The 26219-nt window shown below is 38.8% G+C and overlaps 1 protein-coding gene across 1 annotated transcript in view; it reads right to left on the bottom strand.

Moving 5' to 3' along the window:
* Positions 1-26219, bottom strand: part of LOC126821358 (usherin) — a 28421-nt gene continuing 2202 nt past the window's right edge. The window contains exons 4-14 of the mRNA XM_056101045.1: positions 24848-25066; positions 23706-23897; positions 22823-23068; positions 21466-21678; positions 20431-20633; positions 19298-19506; positions 18451-18550; positions 16816-16961; positions 16150-16280; positions 14946-15205; positions 1-15 (exon numbers count right to left, since the gene is read on the bottom strand). Of these exons, the coding sequence (XP_055957020.1) occupies positions 1-15; positions 14946-15205; positions 16150-16280; positions 16816-16961; positions 18451-18550; positions 19298-19506; positions 20431-20633; positions 21466-21678; positions 22823-23068; positions 23706-23897; positions 24848-25066 (1934 nt within the window). The remainder of the gene's footprint in view (positions 16-14945; positions 15206-16149; positions 16281-16815; positions 16962-18450; positions 18551-19297; positions 19507-20430; positions 20634-21465; positions 21679-22822; positions 23069-23705; positions 23898-24847; positions 25067-26219) is intronic.

Raw genomic sequence — 26219 nt, 5'->3', positions numbered from 1 at the left:
TTACATATTCTGGTGCTAATTAATAAAATAAAAACATTAATTAAAGTCTCTGATTGTCATTTGAGGGATTGAGGAATCTGTTGCAAACTATAATATTGTGATGTTTGAATATCTACAAGGAATATCACTCTAAAAATGTTTCAACTTTGTTCAATATTTATAAAGATATGAAGATATTTATAAATATATGTGGTTTAACGTCCACATGACACAACCCGGTCATTTTGGGACTAACATATGGTTCAGTTTTATTTTAATAATTCGCTTGCGCATAGGGTCTTTAGCAGTAGGAGGAAACCAGAGGTTGAACAGGTGACCCTACTCCTTGTCAAGTACAACCAGGGAATTGAAACCATGCCAGTTGACTCAATGATAGACCTTATAATACAACGCGCAAGCACTAACCATTTTAAATTTGGCACACAAATCGTGTGCCAGAATGCTTTCGATCGCCATTTGTAATGAAGCAACTCGATGAATTGGGGCTAAAAATACAATAAAAGGAGAATACTACCGGTGTAGATTGGAATAACCAGATGTCAAAGACTGTCATTCTGTTTGGATTCTTTGCATATTTCGCTGAACATAACAACTGATTAGCAATTACAGTAAAAACAGAAAATATTGAATGTAAATCAGTTTATAAACATTCATATTACATTATTATATGCATTGCGACCCATTTGTGTCCATTTCTAGGTGCCAAAGAATAGCGATTTAGCTCCTTTAAATATGGCCTCCTCTGGAGCTTCATTCCATTGGCCCCCAGAGCAATGTAGCTAGCGGTTGCATCCCCTCTTCATGGGCCTGTTTACATTACCAAGGGCTAAAGTGTTAAAGAATGTCCTACTTTTCTAACTGAGCCACCGTGGCTCACCTGAATATAATGATAAAACTTGAGCTCACCTGCTGGTTTTGTTTCAACTCTGATCCATGTAGGAAAGTCATTACTACCTGCTTGATTTTCAGCCATTATTTGATATTCATACGCAGTGTAAGGTTGTAAAGAGGCTACAGTCATGGTAAACGATTTTCCTTCATAAACCTTTTTACTGTCCCCGATAGAACAATTCTGTGAAAAGATCTGCGATGTTTTTGGACAAGCTGTTCTTTCATACAGCATATATCTAAATATGGTAAAATGAAAAGAAAAAAATGAAATGTAATGGGGTTTAATGTCCTATTGTTCTGCTCCGACTGGGCTTATGAAGACGGGCATACGCCATACAGTGTGCTATGAGGGAAATTTTGCCCAAGCAGCGGCACTATGGCCTACTCTTATATCAAATTACAACTGCAAAAGGATCTTTTAAGTGCAAGCCCTTGTATACATGGGTCCTTGGTTTTTCATCCCATCTGAAGGACTAGACAGCTGTCCTTGTCAGGCCCTCCTTCCTGCACCACTGACAAGGAAAAATTCGTCGGAAAGTCCAATGAACTTTCTCAGTCAAATGAACTATTTATAATCTATATGTATCTCATGATGTTTAACTGAGACCACAACTTACCATTTAACATTACTAATTAACACAGCAACTGTTTTTTGGGGGATAAATGAAATGAAATGGGGTTAAACTTTAGCAGTGTGAGAAAACCCACAAGGTTGACCAGGCTACCCTACTCCTTGTCACGTACAAGCAGCGGGGAATCAATGACAGACCTTTATAAGGATTTAACTTTTCATGCCAGCTGTAAACCATTCGGAAAACCCATCGACCCTACCATGCTTGGGAGGGGGATTATAAATTTAATTAAAATATACCTGAGTATTTCGCCGTTGGGTTGTTGTGGTTGCTGCCAGGTGAGTTGTACGCTGGTACTGTTTATTACAGCAGCCGATACTTCCGCCAGACCATTCGGTTTAGCCGAACCAGTTTTAGCCATTATACCAGAACTGTCTGTACACCCACCACTGGTACAAGCTTGGACTTTAAGAACATACGACGTGAATGGTAATAGTTGACGTGTTGTACCCACCGTGTGTCTCAAGGCTGGTGATGACGAATACTGAAAAATAACATCAAATAATTATTATATAAATGAAAAGGAAATGAAATGGGTTTTAACGTCCTATGCCTGACCAGGCTAATGCAGACGCATATATGCCATATATAGTGTGCTATATAAGGGATTTTTTACATGCACGCCAATGTGTAAACGGGACCTCAGTTTATCGACTCATCCAAACAACTATACGTTGTCCATTGCCAGGTCCTCTGTTCTGCACCACTGACAAGGAGGTACCATGCCGGAAAATCTGGAATTATTATATAAAGCACATTTCAAGAAGAATGGGATTATGACGTCTTACTTATAAGCACTAACATCAGGTAACGATCGCAATATAAATTAGTGCTGGGTATTGCAACAACAGCCAAAATACGATTTGTATCTTGATTCATAACCAGGTCAATATTTACCAAGAAAACAACAGGATAAATGAATCCTTGATATTTTTATTCATGCGGATGTCGAAGAAATAAAACTGTTTTATATCATGATATTGATTTAATATAAGACTATTTGTGTACCTATGGATAATATGTTATGTGGATAATTAAGCAACAAAAAAAACATAAAAAAGAATCGTGATAAATCGATACAGCGTCTCACAATTCAATATGCGAATCGCGTCAAGGTTAATCATGATACATCGATTCAACGATACATCGTGGCAGCACAAATATATATTAATATCAGTGTATTCCAGTCTCGGAGCTTGGCAGAGAAATTTGCAATAACTACATATTTTTTTCAAATTCTGTCATTTCATTTAATAACGTTTCGTAACGCAACAATAAAAAGTCAATCTTACCAGTGTATCATTGGCTAATATATTATACATTCTGATAACACCGTTTGGTTGTGATGGTGGTGTCACTTCCACGTCTATAGTAAACGCTGTAGATCCCTGTAAAATAGCAACTCAAGTCTGTATTTTATGGAATTTTGTATGTATGAGATCATAATAAACAAATATAAAAGTAGGGGAGAGAGAGATATAAATGAGGTTTGACAGCCACTCGACTAAAACAAGGTTATTTTTCGGGACTAACATATTGCTTGCATGTAGACATCTTTAGCAGTTGGAAGAAACTGGAGTACCTGGAGAAAATCCACGAGGTTGGACAGGCCAGGCTTTCATGTACATGCTGGGTATCAAAACCCATGCCACTTGACTCAATGACAGACCTTTCGATCTAATGTGCATATCTAAGAACATTCGGCCACCCAAGCCCTCTTTGTAAAATTGGATAGAGAATCGAAGAAATGGGGTTTCAAATCTGTTTAACCTAAAAATGTAACTCTGATATATTTTAATTTCATTAAATCTCTGGAACTCAATCTATCCAACAGTGGGACAAAACACGTACATACAAGATCAATATGATCATCCTTGTATCCCCAGTGGTATCATTCCTCTAACCCCTGGGTCCATTCAAATTACTTGCCCTTGATAATTATGCTATTATTATCGACCAATCAAAACATCCCATCAAACCGAGTTAAATGATGAATGGAAAAACTATAGATGCCTGGATCTCCACCAACCCACATGCCACCTTAATATCCCAACGTGGAATAATAACTATTTGTTACTTACAATGACATTTGGAGGAAGTACAGAGCTAGGTGGTGCTTCTTTAGTCTTCACTAACTGCCAATCACTGATGGCTCTACCCATCTGGTTGTACGCAATAATCTGGTACTGATATTCTGTAAAGGGCAGTAACTCGGGTGTGTTATCTGTATACCGTAATTGGGTACCATTAAAGACCAATACTGGTTCTCCATATGACATACCTAGAGGAATAAATTTATTTTTAAAAAAATATAAAAATATTAAAAAAAATATGAAAATAAAATATAAAAAAAAATATCCCAAAAAATAATAATAAATATATATAATAAAATACAATGTTATAAGGAACCGCCTAAAATGTTCTAAAGAGAGAAATGTAATTTTACATCCACTTGACATTTTTAGGATTACATTTAGCATAAGGATCTTTAATTAGAAGTGGGAGGAAACTGGAACACCCAGAGAAAACGTCACAAGGAAAGTCATGCAATCCAAGCCCTTGTCACGTTACAAAACCCAAGACGGAACCTGAGATCAAATCCATAACCAACATAATACATGCATTAGACCTCTTGGCCACCGAAGCGACCTTATACAAATCAATTTTAATTGTATTTTTCTAGCGCCATCTCCCTGTTTACATTTTACCAGTAGCTTCTGAATTCCAAGTAAAATATAGCAGTAATTAGCATGCATGCAACCCAACCACTTGTGACATTACCAAACCCAAGACGGAACCCAAGATCAAACCCATAACCAACAAAATACATGCATTTGACCACTTGGCCACCCAAGCGACCTTATACAAATCAATTTTAATTGTATTTTTCTAGCGCCATCTCCCTGGTTACATTTTACCAGTAGCTTCTGAATTCCAAGTAAAATATAGCAGTAATTAGCATGCAACCCAACCCCTTGTGACATTACCAAACCCAAGACGGAACCCAAGATCAAACCCATAACCAACAAAATACATGCATTTGACCACTTGGCCACCCAAGCGACCTTATACAAATCAATTTTAATTGTATTTTTCTAGCGCCATCTCCCTGGTTACATTTTACCAGTAGCTTCTGAATTCCAAGTAAAATATATCAGTAATTAGCATGCTTATTCTTTCTAGAAGATCTGACACCACTTCCGAATTTTTAAAATTACTTGATTGAGGATTTACTTACCTGAGGTATCCCTGACAACCAATCGTCTATTAACATCATATTTAGTAATGGCACCATTTGGTCTTAGAGGGGGGTCCCAGGTAATCATTACACCAGTGTGAGCTCCATTTGCGTCTGCCATAGCCAACAGACTTGGTTTATTCTGTTCCTCGGGTCTAGCTTCTAGTGTTCTAACCGAAGCCGAACTGCTTAATTCACACCCTCGTAAAGTACAAGCCTGAATACGGAACGAGACTACAGTCCAAAACGCGAGGCCTGGAACAATGTACGACAGTTGATTCGGATCACCGGAATACACAACATCGTTTTCCTTAAACAAAGTGTAGTTCACCAAGGCTCCATTTGAGCGAACAGGAGGTTTCCATGCGGCTCGAACTGAGGATGAAGATAAGGCTACCAACGATGGTGGTTCCAAGCCATTAGGAGATGAGGCATAAGTTCTAGCTCTGGATGGTGGACTTGATACACTGCCTTTTCTATTTCTAGCTACGACTATATATGTATATTCTTCTCCAGGCTGTAACGAATAATCTGTATGTCGCGTTTTTAAAATACCAGTAGTGCTTAAACTTTCTGTGTAGATTAGCTGATCTCCTCGTCTTACGTCATATGATGAAATGATTCCATTTGGTTTTGATGGGGGCTGCCATGACACTTCTATGGATGTTGAACTCATCACACTCAGAATTGGAGCCAGCATGCTTTCTGGTCGAGCATCATCAGGTCTTCCTGAAACTTCCCCGCTCGACGCACAGCCGCCACTCGTACATGCTTGTAACGTAAATTTATATTCCTGATATGGCACCAGTCCTGACATCGTATATTCCATATTTAGTCCTTCGTAGATTTTATTTCCATCCATCATCAACATATATAGAGTTATCTGTCCATTAGTGATCTGAGGTTTAATCCAGGTGGCCTTGATAGCAGTAGAATTAACAGCGCTGACAGAAGGTGGGGTGACCTGTAATGGAGCACTTTCTTTCGTTCTGATTAATGTCGGGGAACTTGAAGTACATCCGCCTCCGGAACATGCTGTTAATGAATATTCGTACCATGTGAAAGCCTGGAGACCACTATCCTGAAATCTTCGTTGTTCGTCTGCCGGGAAACTGAATGGTACGCTAGTATTACGCTTGATTTGATAACTTTGCATCACCCCATTAGTTTGCGATGGAACGTCCCATTCCACGAGTAAAACATCTACCTTACCGTCAACATGAGAAACTCTAGGAGGTAAAACACCTTCTGGTGGAGCCTGATTAGTAGACACAGCCAACCAGGGACTTTCTGTAGAACCTTGGGAATTGACAGCTCTGATTTGGTACTCATAATTTGTGTGTGGTTTTAGGCCTGAGTCCATAAATTCAAATTCTGTTCCTTTAGTGTCAAGGGTTTTGAAGACAAGCGTAGGTTCCGTCACAGCACGCTTCCTTCTGTTCGTATTTTCTCTGCGTAAAACTTCGTAGGATGTAATTTCTCCATTGGGGTTAACTGGTGGAGTCCACTTCAGAAGAACATGCGTAGAGTTGACTAAACCCATCGTCGGTGCAGGTTGAACTGATGGAGCCACTTCTGCTGTCTTGAAAATTTGGTTTTTGCCTTTGGTGCAGCCGGCTTTTGTACAGACTTCTAAACGGACTGTGTATTGAGTATAAGGTTCTAATCTACGGAATTCAAACTCTCGACTTAATCCCTGATATACGGGATTAACAATTCCTTCTTCATAAACTTTGTATGTTTCTATGATGCCATTTGGTTTTAATGGTGGATTCCATCGCAAAATAACCGCTTGACCTGTATTGATTTTCTCGATATTAAAATCTAGAAGACCAGCAGGAGACGATTGCGCGGTTTCCACCTGCACAAAACCTGAAGAAACCACTCCTGCTCCATTAACAGCTTCTACACGTACGTCGTAATTTGTAAACGGTTTCAGACCACTCACAGAGGTGGTTGTTGCGTTGACCTCTATCTTGACTTCTAACCTTTGAACTGCAGGGTCAGGACTGACCTCCTTGTAATACAAATTATACAGAGTGATGACTCCGTTAGGTTTTTTAGGAGGAGACCACGAAATAATGAATCCATGAGCTCCTGTCGAGTTGATTACAGGATTGTCAAATAATTCTGGGATAGCTTCCAGAGTTCGCACAACTGTCCAAGCACTCGTAGCTTCACCTTTAGAATTCAACGCAACCACTCTATATTCGTACTGAGTGTATGGTAAAAGATCAGATCCAGCATGAGTGAAACTGAGGGACGAAGGTGGTGGTTGGTTGATTAATATTTCAATCGTTTCACCAAATATCCGTTTATAAATACGATACATTGTGATAATTCCGTTTGGTTTTGCTGGCAGCTTCCAGGAGATTAGGATTGTGTCTGCTGCTTTAGCTTCCAGAGTAGGTGGAGCCAAGTCTAATGGCGGTGCTTCAAAGGTTCTTACTTTAACTACTTCCCCCGTTCCACAGCCATTGATGACTCCCATCAAACAGACCCGTAGTCGGACTCCGTATTCCGTATAAGGGAGCAAATCTGGTATCGTTGTCGAAGTCATGACCCCAACACTTCTGTCCCGTTCCAATCTTACACCATTGGTCAGCAGAACTCTGTACTGATCCACAACACCAGAAACAGCGACGGGATCCCATTGAACATATATCTCTGTGGCACTTAAAACTGTCACATTTTTCGGAGCAGGTACAAAAGCAGGGGTACGTTTTGGCAGAGTTACTGTGACAAATGCACTACGGGTTGTCCCAGCGGAGTTCACAGCTTCCAGCGCATATTCGTAGGTTTGTTCCGGTGTTAAAGCACGGTCTCGAGTAGTGAGTTCCGTACCCCGGTAAATGATCTGCTCTGTTCCAAGTGTTTTTCTGATGATGTTATATTTTATGATCAGACCGTTCGGGTTCAAGGGTTCTTCCCAGAATAATTCAACCGTTGTCATGTCTATAGTAATCATCTCTGGTGGCTGAATGCCTAGAGAATATAAAATGCAAATTTCAGAAATGATGTGAAATGAGAGAGAGAGAAAAATGGGGTTTAAAATCCACTCAACACAAACTAGGTCATTTCGGGACTAACATATGGTTCAACTTCATTTCAATAAGTCACTTGCGCGTAGGGGTCTTTAGCAGTGGGAGGAAACCGGAGGACCCAGAGAAAACCCATGAAGTAGGACAGGCGAACTTACTCCTTGTCACGTACAACCTGGGAATCGAAACCACGCCAGTTGACTCAATGACAGACCTAATGATACAGTGCTAACCATTCGGCCATCCAACCCCTCGAAGTGAAATGAAGTAGGGTCTGGATGTATAAATGAAAACAGGCATACGGCATGTAGTGTGCTATGAGGTAAACTTTATCCAAAAATCAATGTTTCCACCCAATATTCATCCAATTCCGATTCCAAGTTTTTTTTACCTGCAAATCAATGTGTACACAGGTCTGTTTTTTATCATTTCATCCGAATGATTAGACAGTGTTCTTTGTAAGGCTACCCATACCATTCGTATCTAGCTAAAATACAAATCTTACCTTGAGGAAGAGCTTCGGATGTTTTAGCCGTGACGTTGGGACTTTTAGTACAACCAGCTACAGTGCATACTTCAAGATATACTTGATATTCCTTATATGGTACTAAACCTTTAAAAACAAAAATACTCTTTATATGGTACTAACCCTTGAATAACAAAAACACGGTACTAAACTTTAATAACAAATAAACTCCATATATGGTTCTAAACCTTTAATAACAAAATTATTCCTTATATGGTACTAAACCTTCAATAACAAATAAACTCTTTATATGGTACTAAACCTTTAATAACAATAACATTCCTTTTATAGTAGCAAACTTTCAATAACAAAAACACTCCTTATATGGTACTAAACCTTTAATAACAAAAAAACTCTTTATATGGTACTAAACCTTTAATAACAATAACATTCCTTTTATAGTAGTAAACTTTCAATAACAAAAACACTCCTTTATATGGTACTAAACCTTTAATAACAAAAACCCTCTGTATATGGTACCAATATGGTACTTATATGTTGTGTCTGAGGCCTGGGGAGGTAACAGAGTTCCTCTCAAACCCAATTCATTGACTACATAAACATTGAATACATTTTACCTGTAACTGTTAACTGTCTTGTTAAAGTGAGGTTCGTATAGTTTGTATCGTTAATCATTATAGTATAGGATATAATTAAACCGTTTGGTTTGCTGGGTGGCTGCCATGTTAATCTGACTGATGTTGAATTTAATGCCTCAGATGTCGGTGCCGATACACCCTCTGGTGCTGCCTGGGCTGTAGCTACTGTAACCTATAAGGAAACAAATGTCTGTGTTTAAAAAGGCTTATTTAAAAAAACATATAAATCATATAACTAATAACTTTATTTCTTTTCACATCTAATCAGATACGCATTAATTAATTAGTGAATGGTCGATCAATTCATGCTGGCCACACAAAAGCGGCACCAACTTCATAGCTATGGGTACTGTATACATCTGTTATGGATGTTGAGTGACCAGGAGCTCCAGGGTTCAAGCCCGGTGTCGGTTGAGAAAGTTCCCCTGGATTTTCCAGTGTAGTTTCCCTTTGTCAGTGGTGTAGGACGGAGGGCCTGACGAGGAACAGCGTCTAGTCATTCAAAAAACTGAGGCCTCATGTACTCATTGCAGTGACAGTTGGAATTCGAAATAAAGAGTAGTCTGTAGTGCAGCTGTCCAGGTAAAATTTCCCTTACAGCACACGAGCACATAATTAAAATTCCAAGGTTGTGATGAATAAATCTTTCGCTGAAAGTGGTAGAACGGTGGAAGAATCCCTGTAACAATACTAGTAAGTTTGGATCTCAGTGATACGGATGGGGAAGGGCAGGATAAATAATCAGAAAAAATTAATCCCCGATTAAAGCATTACACTTCCCACAGTCTTTTCAAGTTTGTTGCTTGAGGTTTAATCTTTTTGTGAATAATCTATAGAGAGAGATGGAGAGAATGGGGTTTAATGTCCACTCGACACGAACTAGGTAATTTCGGGACTAATCTATGGTTCAATAGATGTCTTTAGCAGTGGGAGGAAACCGGAGGACCCGGAGAAAACCCACGATATTGGACCGACGACCCTACTCCTTGTCACATACAAGCGGGGATATAATCTATAAGTTGATACGAACCTGTTTACTGTCGGTACAACCAGCTATAGTACAGACGGTTAGTTGATATGTGTAGGATTGATACGGCAGGATACTGTTATCATCCATGTACTTCATATTCATACCCCGATATAGTTCTATACCATCACGCTTCAATACATAACGTATTATTACACCTAAAAAAACAAAATATTAGTACATTAAACACACATTATGCAAGAGCTAAATCTGCATATTACAGGTCTTTCTTTAGGCCTGAAATGTTTTCTAAATTATCAATTAGACATTAATTAACTTATCCAAATCATAATCAACTCTCGATGTCATCACTAACCTGCGATATCTAGAGGACTGGAATACATTATGAAATGAAATGAAATGAAATGGGGTTGAACGTCCTACTGTTCTGTTCCTATACTGGGCTAATGAAGACGGGCATACGCCATACAGTGTGCTATGAGGGAAATTTTGCCCGGGCAGCGGCACTATCGCCTACTCTTATATCGAATTCCAACTGCCAGGGGATCTTTTACGTGCATTCCAATATATACACGGGACCTTGGTTTTTCGTCTCATCCGAAGGACTAGACAGCTGTCCTTGTCAGGACGAATACATTTTGAGAAAGATAATTATACATACATTATGCAAGAGCTAAATCTGCCTATTGCAGGTCTTTCTTAAGGCCTGAAATCTTATCTAAATTATTAATTTGACATTAATTAACTTATCCAAACCATAATCAACTCTCGCTAGCCTGCGATATTTAGCGAATGAGAATATAATTAAACGTAAAAATGAATAATCAAGATTTTGTTTTTTATCGAATCGACTTTAGTAATGATGATCGAGGCTAGCCTAAAATTCAAAAGCTAATATTTCGGTTCAGAGTGGAGCAATTTGACTGAAATTTTCAGCACATTCTCTTTACGTTATCTATTTTTTTTAACTATTATAGTGGAAACTGTCAACTCTTTATCTAATCTCCCATAATGATCCATTGAGCATAATTGGCTTATATAAGGTGTTGACCATTAATCAGCCATAATAATTAATCTTTATCTGGTTAACCAAGACTTACCATTTGGTTTACCAGGCATTTCCCAACTCAAATAGACAGCATACAGTTGTTCTGGATTAACTCTAACATTGGGAGGTCGAACTTCATCTGGTGGTGCTGATAGAGTCTGAATACCAACATAGTCGCTGCTAAGACTACCAGCATTGTTCGATACTGTTACAGAATATTCATACTGGGTAAACGGAGACAGGACATTATCTGAAAATATATTTTAATATCAATCTGATTATAACACAGATCCTATTTCATTTTGTTTTTTTATAGTTCAAAATTTCGTTTTACTTGTCTTTACCACACTAGGATCTGGAAGAGTTGTTATCTTTGATGTGTTCTGGATGGTGTGAGGTATTAACTAATGAAACGGTCTATTACGACGAGCTTTAGGTGTGTTTTGCACGGAGCTGTGGGTAATCCACTAGTAACATCAATGCTGATTGGTTAATCAAATGTCTGATGGCATAGGGTCAAAGGCCGCTCGTATGACCTCTGACGCGACCTATCGCTACAACCGGTCAGATCTTCATGTAGTGTAGTCCAACGAAAGTATAAAAAAAGAAATGAAATATAGATCTGTATTTTAATCAGACTGTTTTAATATTTACTTCAAGTCTCGGAGCATGATTTGAGCACTATTAGAATCCCAACTACCATATAGTAAAAGTTGAATCTCTAATAGGAATATCTGTCCAAAATGGTTTAATTCCCTTCCGTAATTTGAAAAATCTTACAGATGGGCCTGTTTTAATCTGATTGAGTCCAAGCCTTGATTTAGCCATGATATATTCCCAAAAATGCAGATGGCCCACAGAAACTTTAATATTAATTACAAATATATGTAATTAGTCAAATACACTTTTTTGCATTTTTAAAATCTCCCAATTAATATGCACATTTCTGTCTAAGCTGTAAATCTCTACGCCAATTAGAACTGTTCTAGGTATCATGTGTCCAAATGTTGTATCTTGATTTGTGGAAATTTTGAAATGCAAAAGGTTCTATTTCTTAATCTTTAGAAATTCTTAGATACACCCTTTTGACACTTCACCGACGATATGTCAATAGCCTTGACATTTAACCTGTATGTGTTATTAATACCCTTGAACCTTTACCTGTATATGTTATTAATACCCTTGAACCTTTACCTGTATATGTTATTAACCTAGATCCCTCACAGGTATAAGTTAATAGCCTTACCTTCATTTGTTATCACCCTTAACTGTACATGTTAATAGAGAGAGAGAGAGAGAGAGAAATGGGGTTTAACGTCCACTCGACACAAACTAGGTCATTTCGGGACTAACACATGGTTTAATTTTATTTCAATAATTAGCTTGCGCGTAGGGGATTCGAAACCACGCCAGTTGACTCAATGACAGACTTTATGGTACAGCGCGCACGTGCTAACCATTCAACCCCCCACATGTTAATAGTCTTACCTGTATATGTTAATAGGCTTACCTGTTATGTTAATAGTCTTACCTTTATATGTTAACATCCTTACCTGTATATGTTAATAGCCTTACTTGTATATGTTAACATCCTTACCTGTGTATGTTAGAAGTAGATCAGAGTAAATCATCTGTACATCTATTGTACACATATCTTGTGTAGGTGTTCCAGGTGTGGGTGTTTTAATATGATAGCCAGGTACAGCTCCACATGATGATGTCGCAGAGTTAAAATTACATCGGTTACAAACGGCACCGTTAGCTTCACTTATCGAACATACAGTTCCTGTTCCACATCCTGTTTCTACAATAAATATATAATCCTTGAGTGACATTTAATGATGGAGCACAATAAAAAAACACCACACAATTCATATGAAAAACAATCACTGGTTTCTACACAATCTGAATAAACACAGATCCTATTTCATTTCATTTTTTTATAGTTCAAAATTTGGTTTTACTAGTCTTTACTACACTAGGATCTGGAATAGTTGTTATATAAATAGTGTATTGGATGATGTGAGGAATAAACCAATGAAACGGTCTGTTATGGCTAGTTTTGGAGCGAGAAAGAGAAATGGGGTTTAACGTCCATGCGACACAAACTAGGTCATTTCGGGACTAACACATGTTTCAATTTTATTTCAATAATTGGCTTGTGTGTAAGGGTCTTTTTAGCAGTGGGAGGAAACCGGAGGACAGAAGAAAACCCACGAGGTTGGACAGGCGACCCAACTCCTTGTCACATACAACCGGGGAATCGAAACCCCGCCAGTTGACTCAATGACAGACCGTATGATACAGTGCGCGCGTGCTAACCATTCGGCCATCCAACCCCCCTGACTAGTTTTGGACGCAAGGTGCATGGAACTTTGGGTAATCCACTAGAAATGTCAACGCTGATTGATTGATCAACGTCTCACGTCATAAAGTCAAAAGACGCTCGTATGACACCTGACGTGACCTTCTACTACAACTGGTCAGATCTTCAGGCCATCGAAAGTATTTAATCAGATTGCTACACATACACACAAGTTCCTCATAACCATAGGAGAAGACATGTTGAAACGTTGTGCTATAAACCGTTGTGCTATAAACCGGTGATTGTTTTCCAGAGAGAGAGAGAGAGAGAGAAATGGGGTTTAACGTCCACTCGACACAAACTAGGTCATTTCGGGACTAACATATGGTTTAATTTTATTTCAATAATTCGCTTGCACGTAGAGGGTCTTGAGCAGTGGAAGGAAACCGGAGGACCCAGAGAAAACCCACAAGGTTGGACGGGCGACCCTACTCCTTGTGACGTACAACAAGGGATTCGAAACCACGCCAGTTGACTCAATGACAGGCCTTATGATACAGCGCGCACGGGCTAACCATTCGGCCATCCACCCCCCATTTTTAATATAAATTGTGTTGTGTTTTAATGGTAATAATGACTTTAGTTGTACATGACAAAATGTCAAGCACTAAATACTGATAACCCAAGTTCTTTGAAGAAAATCAGAGAAAAGTGAAGTATTTACTCCTATTTCCATCTAAGAAGTCCATATTTGTTGTTATTGCCGGTTTTCATCACTGGATTATCATTTAAGCACTGGATATTTATTGACATTCATGAAAATAATTTAAAAATCTTACCTTGAGAATTAGAGGATTTATCAGCACAGACTTGAGAAGCAGGATTATACCCAACATAATTACAACAGCTTAAACCATTGGTTATTTTCTCTGTACCACAACACTTCTCATTGGCTGATAGTTTAGCTGTGATACTCGTATAATAATGAGCCTGTATTATAAATAATTAATTAAATAGTACATGTGGTTCTAGAAAGCTGGTAAGCTCTAGCATGCGGTTGTGAATTCAATCCCTGGTTTCTTGCAAGTACATATCTTGGAGACAGGGATGCCTTCTCAACTTTTTCCTCCCCCATTAAAAACCACATTGCATGCTCTAAATATATTAAATATACTAAAAATAGTACAACTTTTGTGGAAGCAGACGTTAATAACTATCCTTGAAAACTATCAGCATTATGGTTTTTCAGACTGACACGTATTTGGGTGGGGGAGAGAGTAATCTGATTACAATACAGATCTATAATTCGTTTCATTTTTTTTTATACTTTCGATGGCCTACACTACATAAAGATCTGACCAGTTGTACTGGAAGGTCGCGTCAGGGGTCGTATGAGTGACTTTTGACCCTATGACATCAGTTATTGATTAATCAATCAATGTTGACGTTTCTAGTGGTTTACCCACAGTTCCGTGCATCGCACACCAAGAACTGGCCATAACAGACCGTTTCATTGGCTAATCCCTCACTTCAACCAGAATGCCGGTAAAATAACAACTCTTCCAGACCCTAGAGTAGTAAAGACAAGTAAAATGAAATTTTAAACTATAATAAACAAAACGAAATAGGAGCTGCGTTTTAATCAAGATTGGGGAGAGAGTAAAATGGGGGTCTAACGTAATTCAGATTTATCCAAAAAAATATTCTGTAGCAATGTTCTATTTTATGTGACAAAATATTGGGACTAACCTTTTCATGTCCAGTATCACTCGTACAACACAGCGTACTCTGTGTGTCAACGTATTTCTCACCGCAACATGACCGTTGCTGTTGTGGTAAATAAACCTCTCCTGTGGTACCATTACCACAGCATACAGCGCTATCACTGACAACCAGTCCTCCACAACACTGTTTGGTATATCTACCAAATAACTGATCTGTGGAAACAACGAAAAAATTGGTAAGTTGACATGGTCCATAACTTAATATTTAATTAAACTGTTTATTTAAACAACTGTTCTTGTAGCCTCCTTGTGATTAATAGTGACAGCTGCTGTGTACAAGGCAGCATATGTACAAAGAATTTTAAAAGTGAATGAAATAAAATGAAATGGGGTTTAACGTCCTACTGTTCTGATCGACGGGCATACGCCATACAGTGTCCTATGAGGGAAATTTTGCCCGGACAGTGGCCTACCCTTATATCGAATTTAAACTGTCAAGGATCTTTTTCGTGCACGCCAATGTGTACGCGGGACCTCGGTAAGAAAAACCGAGGTCCCGCGTACACATTGGCGTGCACGCGGGACCTCGGTTTTTTGTTCCAAACGAATGACTAGACAGCTGTCCTTGTCAGGCCCTCCATCCTGCATCACTGACAAGTAGGAGTGAGAAAAATGATGGAATGAAATTAAATGTGGTTTAATGGCCTACTTTTCTGTACTAAACAAGCTAATGAAGATGGGCATAGGCCATACAGTGTGCTATGAGGGAAAGTTTTCTGGAACAGCAGTTCTACTCGTATGGCCTTAACTTTTATTTCAAATTTCAACTGCCAAGGGATCTTTTATATGCACTAACAATTTCGGTTTCATCCAAATGGCTAGAGGCCTTGACGGTTCTCAGTGAAAACACCAGAATCGAACTCTGACTTATTCACTCAGCACACCAGAAATGAACCCTGGACCTAGTGGTTAGTGAGTCAGTGCATTACTCACTCAACACACCAGGTCAGTGCCTTACTCACTCAGCACACCAGGTCAGTGCCTTACTCACTCAGCACACCAGAAACAAACCCTGGACCGAGTGGTTATAGTGAATCAGTGCCTTACTCACTAAGACACTGAGACTGCCTTCAAAAGATGATGAAATCTTTACTTACTGGTACAGCAGATCTGGGATCCTGTACTGGAATAAGGCACCGATCCACAACAAGAATCACCGTAACCAATAGTGATACGATCTTCTACTGTATCAGCACAGCATGATGATCCTACAGGCACCATTACATATCTAATAATGTAGAAAAAGACAAGTTCAAATATATTTTCAATATCATTTCTTTAAAATATATTTAAGTCTATTATACTGGTTTACCTCTGATTGGTAAGTTAATGACCACAGTGTAGACATTAAATGAAATGAAATGGAGTTTAATGTCCTACTGTTCTGCTCCGAGAGAAATTTTGCACGGGCAGCGGCACTACGGTCTAATCTTATATCAAATTCTAACTGTAAAGGGATCTTTTACGTGCATGCCAATGAATACACAGGACCTTGGTTTTTCATCCCATCCAAATGACTAGACAGCTTTCCTTGTCCTGCCACAGTGAAGAAAGGAAAGAGAAGGGAATGAGGTTATGTGACTAACATAAGGTAAGTTTTATTTCTATGGTTATATGTGCAATGCAATAGTGGATTTTGCCCAGGCATTGGTATTCTTCTCACTTTTCTTCGAATTTTACAAGCCAAGGGTTCTCTTACATGCATGCAGGCTTATGTCCAATTCAAATGATGGCATGCTTTCCTTGTCAGTCCTTTGTCTTACCTAGCTCCACAACATTGGTAATTCGGTAACGGAGAGTAGAAAGCACCACCACAGCAGATAGCATCAGTCGATGGTTTCGGTACATAATTTGTATCACAGCATTCATATCCAAATATGGCATCGTGTAAAACACCATTACAACATCTCTGAAAATGTGTCAACAAATAAATGTGATTTAAGGCGTTTTTATCGACCACTGATTAGCCAAAGTGATTTGCATTTAATCAAATTTTCATCTTTAATGTCCATCTAATTTAAATTGGTTACCCTAATCAACGAATTCATCGACACCGATTTCCGAAGCGATTACACCAAAACGCCAAATCACTTCATGGTGCGATTTGACGATTTGATCGGGTGATCACATGTTTTTTTCAACTGTGTCCAGCCACAACAATTGTTTACAGCTAATCGGAACATTTAACGAACTCGCCAAAGTACTTTGAAATCGACTATACTGTCACATGACATCTCCACTAAATTCAAATCGATTTGGCAAGTCGATAAAAAAGCCTTATATATATAGTCCCTTAAGGTTGCCAAGCAACAAATCATACAACCACAGCAACTAAATTACCTGAGCAGTCCACAAAACTTGTTGCACTGTGAATCTTTAAGTGCATAAAAAGCAAAATATTTATACTGTATAATATCAATGGAATGTTCATGAGATTCTATGACAAAATCAAGGGCAATAACTCTATCAGTAATCTCTGTGTTCGCATATAAAAACAAAAGAAAATGTTTCTTAAGGCCACTCTCACTGACAAAGTGTTATCCAGTGATGTAGCAACAGTTCTCGGAAGCAACAATGCTTTACAGCCCCACCCAACACAGGTAGTCATAATTTCGGTCTATTTTACTAAATAAAATGAAATATAATTAACAATCGTACCCCAAAAATGTTCCAACGAGCATAAATTTTATGCTGTTAATTATAACTGAAACCCTGATTACCAACATTATTGGCCAGAGCTTAGTGGAACTCATTTGGTAAAAAACACCTCAAACTATAAATCTTATTGAGATTTAATTAAAGTCGAATTTCTGTCATTTGTCCAATATCTTGTCATGTAATAATCCACACAAAGCCCCCCAACCTTGTCATAATGTCCTTGACGAGTCTGATGGTGGGCCTACTCCTTGTCACACACAAGCTTAGGATCAAGACCTAAGTCCTTGACTCAATGACAGACCTTATAACAGTGATTCCCAACCAGTGTGACGTGAGATCTTCCTAATTGTGCTGCAAAATTTAGAACGGTACACTAAGAAAATGTGAAAAACCATGTGATTCCAATTGAATATTCACTGGTGTCGACTGATAAGTTCATAGCTGTGTTTTTCTTTATTTAGTTTGAGTCATTCTATGTGTCTATAACTATAGTCTCTGTCTACGGTTGTATGTCGCCTGACTTAAAATGTTTTTATTTTGCAAATTTCAGATATTTTTCATATATATTTAGCCAGGTGTGCCGCTATTTTTACATATATTCCAAGGTGTGCTGTTGGCAAAAAAAGGTTGAGAACAACTGCATTATAATCTAAAGAGCATGCATTACACCACTCTTCCACCTCACTCAGGAACATATGGGAAGTTTGAATTTGTGACGAGCAGATTGTGTATTTACTCACCTTTGTACCTGTATAACACGTTTGACCACACCTACTCTGTAATATACCACATTCTACATACGTACATTTCTCTTGTTCAGGATTCACAGCTGGTTGACTTCTGTAATATACAAACATATTTATTTATACAGATAGGCACCTTATTTTAATATAAAAGATATTGGTGTAACAAATAAAATGAAATGAAATGGGGTTTAACGTTCTACTCCAACTGGGCTAATGAAGACGGACATATGCCGTACTGTGTGCTATGAGAGAAATTTTGCCTGGGCAGCAGCACTATGGCCTACTCTTATATCAAATTCCAACTGCCAAGGAATCTTTAAGGTGCATGCCAATGTATACACGGGTCCTTGGCTTTTTGTCTCCTCCAAACGACTGGACAGCTGTCCTTGTCAGGCCCTCCATCCTGCACCACTGACAAGGGAAACCACGCCGGAAAATCATGATGAACTTTCTCGGCCAATGCAAGCTAGCGAGCCAGCATCTTACCCACTCAGCCACCATGGCTCCTTTTGGTGTAACTCCACAATTAATCATGTCACACCACACTACAATCAACCTATTCCTTATGGGCAGGCAACTAGGCGTGTTTTCATGTCACTAATGTCAGCAAGCGTTAAAATATAATAAAAACACTGGTTGTGGATATATTGCAAGGTCTTGTTGACAAGGAATATCAAGACGTGTACTGCTAGGCCATTTTGAAACAGATTTCCTATTATTATTGCCTCATCCATCACCTCATTTCTGCATCATGTTCTTCCTAAATCCCTTCAACACACTCAACAATGGCCAGGGAAATGGTTACTCTTGCAAATCATTCTGATTGCTTCACACTACTTACACATCAACACATTTCTTTAAAGTTTTTCTCCACAAATTATAACTTCTGATGATGCCATTTTCTCTGTTTGGTTTACTCCATGTCACCTGAACAGCCGTAGAATTCAAGGCCTGTAAGACAGGATTCGCTAGTCCCTGGGGTAGAGATTCAGACGTGGTACCGGCAGTTGTTGGACTCTGTGAACACTGGAACACTGTACATACTTCCACCTGTAGATAAATACAAGCACAATAATATATATATATATATATATATATATATATATATAAAAAGAGGGAGGGAAATGGGGTTTAACATCCACTCGACACTAACTAGGTCATTTCGGGACTAACATGGTTCAGTTTTATTTCAGAAAACCCACAAGCTTGGACACGCGACCCTACTCCTTGTCAAGTAACCCCGGGGAATCGAAACCACGCCACTTGACTCAATGACAGACCTTATGATTTCATACACACAGGTTAAACCGCTAGACCCCCCCACCCCCCGATACAATAATAGAAACGGGAATCCTAACACAATATTTTGGGCATTTTGAGACTAACATATGGTCGTTTCTTTTGTATGCCGTCGGTGCAGAAAAGTAGGATGTGAAACCCCATTTCATTTCGACCCGGAGGTCCTTGATTGATCTGGGTGTTAGTTGAAACAGTTCATCGTGATTTTGAAGCGTGATTTCTTTTTGTCAGTGGTGTAGGAATTTTGATGACATGAAAGTTTGTGAACTCAAGAGTTAGAGAAATAAAACTTTTTTTTTTCACAAATATTTTATTCTATGAAAGTGGGTACAATCATGAGCTCAAGACTTTCTATAACTGGCATCAACCAAACCTTTGTTTGGAGAAATAAAGCTTTTTTATACCCACCTCCCCCTCCCCCCCCCCCCCCCACCTACCACAACAACAAAAAATATTTGATGCCATGAAAGTTTGTACGCCCACGAGTTTCCATACATGGCACCAACAAACCATTTTGTTTGGATAAATAAAGCTTTTTTAATAGCCATCCCACCCCCACCCCACCACCACCCGAAATATTTGATGCCATAAGCCCATGAGTTTCCATACATGGCACCAACTATACCTTTTTGTTTGGAGAAATAAAGCTTTTTTTTAAAAACAAATATTTCCTACCTTTATTTGATAAACTGTAAATGGTTGTAGATCGTTGACTATAATAGAACTGGGAGTGGACATATTGGTGGATATAATCCTATCATCTATATAAATATTATAATTTATTATATCTCCGTTAGGTTGACTTGGTGCTGACCACGAAACACGTAACGCAGTCTCACTAATCACGGCTAAAGTTGGTGGTGAAATTCCTTGTGGAGCTGAAAATATCAACGAAATAAAAAAAAATCGGGTTCTGTCAAGTGCACACAAACATGTGCTATTTTAATGTATAGACAAAAATTGTAGGAAAACAGAACAATTATTATTACTTACTGGTCTAAGAGAGATAAAGATGGTCGTGTGCAACCAATGCAAACTTAAAATGACCGTAACCTTTATTCTGACATACTGGATCTTTAAACTCTATGTTTAAAGTAGCTAAGTCTCTTACTCAATATCATCCAAAATCTTCGACATTTAAAACACGATTTATTTGTTGGTTTAAATCAACATTCATGTTGTGATCTTACCGGGAAAAGATGGCCTTCTGATATCCAATATTTAAGACAAAATAAACATTTTACAATTGGTACATGATTCGTGTACCATAATGCGTTTCAGCACTATTTGTAATAAGGGACTCGAAAAACGAGGCTATGCATATTTCACAAGTCATGTCAAACGGTGACGCTATATTCTTATCTGGAGAGCATGCCCAATAAATACTATTGGCGCAGACTGGAATAACCAGACGCTAGAGATTAAAATTCGATTGAGAATACTGGAGTATTTCGCCGAACCTAACTGATTAGAAATTACAGTAAAAACAGAAACGATTGAATGTAAATCAATTTATATACATTCATATTACATTATTGTATGCGTTGCGACCCATTTGTGTCAATTTCTAGGTCCCAAATATTAGCGACTTAGCTCCCTTAAGCTTTATTCTGACATTGGATCTGTAAACTCTATATTATTTAACCTTTATTCTGGTATGTTGGGGCTTTCAATTTTTCCCTATTAAATCCGAGCAAAAATATAACTTACCTCCGTTCAGTGTGCGAGCCTTAACTGGATTACTGTTAATGGAAGCACCACCATATATGGTCACACCAACAACAACAGTATATTCTGTGTCAGGGTTTAAATTCTCCAGTATAAAACTGTTCGTCTCAGCACCTGTCGTATTTGTCAACAGCACAGAATTTGACCTTGTTTCAATGGTAAATTTGTCTACTTTCCCCTGAAGATCTACTGGATCTAAAGAAAAACAAATAAAAAAAATATCATACATGAAATTAAAATTCATTATTGTTAGATTTTGTGGGGGGTTTCAAGTTTGTTCAAATGTAAAAGTAAATTATATCTTTCTTAAACTGAACACTTACGTAACCATGGTCACCAGAAAGTTTAAGTTGTTTGTGATGACCTGGTGACATTCATTCACATTTGGTCACTTTGGTCATTTGGTCTCTAGTTTGACAGATGAAGGGGTGACAACACCACTGTTTGGTTGATTAAGGGGCGACCACACTAATGTTTGAGAGATTAAGGGGTTGACGACACTACTTTGTGACAGAACAAAGGTTGACTACATTAATGTTTGATAGATGAAGGGATGACAACACCACTGTTTGGTAAATTAAGGGGTGATCATACTACTGCTTCAGAGATTAAGGAGTTGACCACAGACCAAGGGAGCGAGAGAGAAATGGGGTTTAACTTCCACTTTACACAAACTAGGTCATTTCGGGACTAACATATGGTTTAATTTTATTTCAATAATTCGCTTGCGCGTAGGGGTCTTTAGCAGTGGGAGGAAACCCACGTACAACCAGAGATTCGAAACCACGGCAGTTGGATCAATGACAGGCCTTATGATACAGCACGCACATGCTAACCATTCAGCCATCCCCCCCCCCCCCCAGAGACCAAGGGCTGACCACATTAATGTTTGACAGATGAAGAGGGACACTACTGTTTGATTGATGGGGGGGGGGGGTTACCACACCACTTTATGACAGATTTTAAAAGGGGATGTTGTTGTTGTTGTTTATTAAAGATTCAACGTCCAATACATTAAATATGATATCATGGACAGGATGAATTAATTAAATTATTTACACTTAATGTGTTGAAAATAAAAGGGACTAGCACACAAATGTTTTTGACAGATGAAGGTTGACCATACAACTGTTTGACATATTATGGGGCTTCCACACCACTGTTTTCGACAGATTAAGGGGTAACAACACTATTCCTTGAAAGATTAAGGGGTGATCACACTACTATTTGACAGATTAAGAGATGGATTGCCTGATGTTCATGTTTACTACAATTGTAAAATATGACAGGACGAAACAGAAAAAAGGGTTAAATATCGGAAGACACCTAATTAACATACCTGGAGTCACCCAACTAACGAGTAACGACTGATGACTTGTAGGTGTGACAGTGACGTCTGGTGCTCGACGAGGCAGTCCTCCGAAACTTGTCACATTCTGAGATGGTTCACTTGTTTTCTGACCAATATTGTTGAACACTGTGACTCTATACACAAAGGTTGTAAACATGGGAAGTCCCCGATCTTCATAAAATAACGCTGATCCTCTATAAACACTCGCCCATACGCCAAGATCGGTTACAGTCGCTGTTTACATACAAAAAATAAAAATCAGTTGACATTTATGTGAACTCCCCAGATAATCTGATGAATTTATTTAACTTGTATGCTGAGAGTTCTAAACGTCAGCCATTTTACTTTAAATGAATGAAAGAAATGAAATGTGGTTTAATCGTCGCGTTTCTGGCAAACCAACGAATCTGATATATTTAAGAATTGAGAATTCTGCGTTTGCAATTTGCGTGGAAATATCCTTTGAAATATCATGGGAACTTTTTCGATCAACAAGCGGATCAAACTACGGACCTCCTGGTTAGCGAGAGAGAAATGGGGTTTAACGTCCACTTGACACAAACTAGGTCATTTCATGACTAACACATGGTTCAATTTTATTTCAATAATTCGCTTGCACCTAGGGGTCTTTAGCAGTGGGAGGAAACGGGAGGATCCGGAGAAAACCCACGAGGTTGGACAGACGTCCTTCTCCTTGTCACATACAACTGGGGAATCAAAACCTTGCCAGTTGACTCAATGAAAGATCTTATGATACAGCGCGCACATGCAAACCATTAGGCCATTCACCCCCCTCCCCCAACCCCTTCCCCGCCGGCGGGGAAACTTTGAGCATAGCAGAAACAGTACTGTTATAACATGAATAACTTACGATCTAAAGGTTGGTATATTTTCTTTCGAGATAACTCATAGCCTATAACAACACCATTAGGTTTCGACGGAGGCTGCCATACTAGAGATATTAGGGATTGGGACTCAGCTGTAGGTGTTGGTGGGGCCTGACCGTCTGGAATGGTGGCCATTGTTGTTATGACTACAGCTGAACTTTCACTACATCCACCAGCTGTAAATAAACAAGATGACAGTATAAATGCCAGTATATTAACATGCCCTTGGTAAATACGTTCTTCCACATTCACTTTTGACTAAACTGTTGACAGTGGAAATTGGCTATATCTCAACAGTGGCTTTATCGATAGACGTAAAATTGTAAATGAAGACAGATTGTCACCTCACAGAACAAATCAAGACATAAATTCCAATGATATCAACAATTATTTTTTTTACCAAATCAAAGATGTCTACATGAAGTAGTAATTTCGACCCAAAAGAGAGAGAGAAATCAAGTTTAACGTCCACTCAACAGAAGCTATGTGATTTTGGGACTAACATATGCATGAAGGGATCTTTATCAGAACCCGGAGGCAACTCACGAGGTTGTACAGACGACCTCACTCCTCGTGATCTAACGGGCAAACGTTAACCAATTTGGACACCCAACACCCCTAAAATTTTTAATTTTAACCAAAGAGAGAGAGAGAGAGAGAGAGAGAGAGAGAGGGAGAGAGGGTTCTTGTCCACACTACACAAACTAGGTCATGTTGGGATTAACACATGCGCATAGGGGTTTCAGCTGTGGGAGAAAAACGTAGGTCCCAGAGAAATCCCATATCCCATGAGGTTGGACAGGCGACCCTGCTCCTAGTAACGTTAATATGCACATGGGGGTTTTAGCTGTGGGAGAAAACCGTAGGTCCCAGAGAAATCCCATGAAGTTGAACAGGTGACCCTGCTCATAGTTACGTTAATATATGCACATAGGGGTTTTAGCTGTGGGAGGAAACCGTAGGTCCCAGAGAAATCCCATATCCCCTGAGGTTGGACAGGCGACCCTACTCCTAGTTACGTACAAGCAGGAAATCGAAACCACACCAAATGACTCAATGACAGACCTAACGATCTAATAGGCACATGTTAAACTATTCCCCCCCAAAAAAAACCCATTCTACTTACATGTACAAGCAGTAAGTGTAACAGAATATTGTGTATATGGTGTCAAGTTGTGTATCGTAGTCTCTAACACACTGGTATTACGTATCTCAACTCGAGGCTCAGGCAGACGTATAATATAATACTCTAACTGGCCATTCGATCTGATTGGTGGAACCCATTTTAAGTAGATAGATGTAGCGTTTCTAACTTCTACTAATGGTGCCGTTACACCTGCTGGCCCTGAAAACAAACGTAAAACATGTCAACATTCTTTCATTTTCAATAAAAGATATCAATCTGGGCCCTGTTTCACGAAATTTTAACTAAAGATAAAATCCAAATTTTAGTAGATACTTCAATTTTGATTGGCTTAGCACTAAAATCAATCTCATATTATCCAATCAAATTACTAAAATTTGGATTTTATCTTAGTTAAAATTGCGTGAAACAGGCCCCTGATTAAAACAAAGTTTCTATTTCATTTTGTTTTTATAGTTCAAAATTTCGTTTTACTTGTCTTTACTACACTAGGATCTGGAAGATTTGTTATCATTGACGTGTTCTGAATAATGTGAGCTATTAGCCAATGAAACGGTCTGTTAGGGCGAGCTTTAGGCGTGTTTTGCACGGAACCGTGGGTAATCCACTAGTAACATCAATGCTGATTGGTTAATCAAATGTCTGACATCATAGGGTCAAAAGCCGCTCGTATGACCTCTGACGCGACCTATTGCTCTAACTGGTCAGATCTTCATGTAGCGTAGGCCATCGAAAGTATAAAAAAACGAAACGAAATATAGATCTGTCTTTTAATCAGATTGAAAAGATATAAGGTTTAACATTCAAGTTTTCTTGACCAACCGTACAGACTTGGGATAAATGAAGAAGGACGGCCATATATACTATGCAATATGCTCTGAGAAAAATTGAATTCCAGCTGACAGAATCGAGTACCGTTACAAACGGGGACATCATTTTTTTTGTCCTATCCAAACTACTGGTACAAGGAGATGGGAAAAACAGGCTGGAAATCTTGAAGAACTTTCTTCACCAATACCTGATGTCTTCTGGTTAGTGATTGAGAGAGAGAGAGAAAGAGAGAGAGAGAGAGAGAAATGGGGTTTAATGTCCACTCGACACAAACTAGGTCATTTCTTGACTAACATATGGTTTTTTTTTTTTTTAAATTTTACTTCAATACTTCGCTTGCGCGTAGGGGTCTTTAGCAGTGGGAGGAAACCGGAGGACCCGGAGAAAACCCATGAGGTTGGACAGGCAACTCAATGACAGACTTTATGATACAGCGAGCGCACGCTAACCATTCAGCCATCCAACCCCCCGGTTAGTGATTGAGCCACACATGTTGAAGGACAGAAGCACAGAGAGCAGGAAA

The sequence above is a fragment of the Patella vulgata genome, chromosome 5, assembly GCF_932274485.2.
Source record: "Patella vulgata chromosome 5, xgPatVulg1.2, whole genome shotgun sequence".
Taxonomy (NCBI): domain Eukaryota; kingdom Metazoa; phylum Mollusca; class Gastropoda; family Patellidae; genus Patella; species Patella vulgata.
The sequence above is the reverse complement of the archived record's forward strand: the minus strand, read 5'-3'. Positions and strand labels throughout refer to the sequence as shown.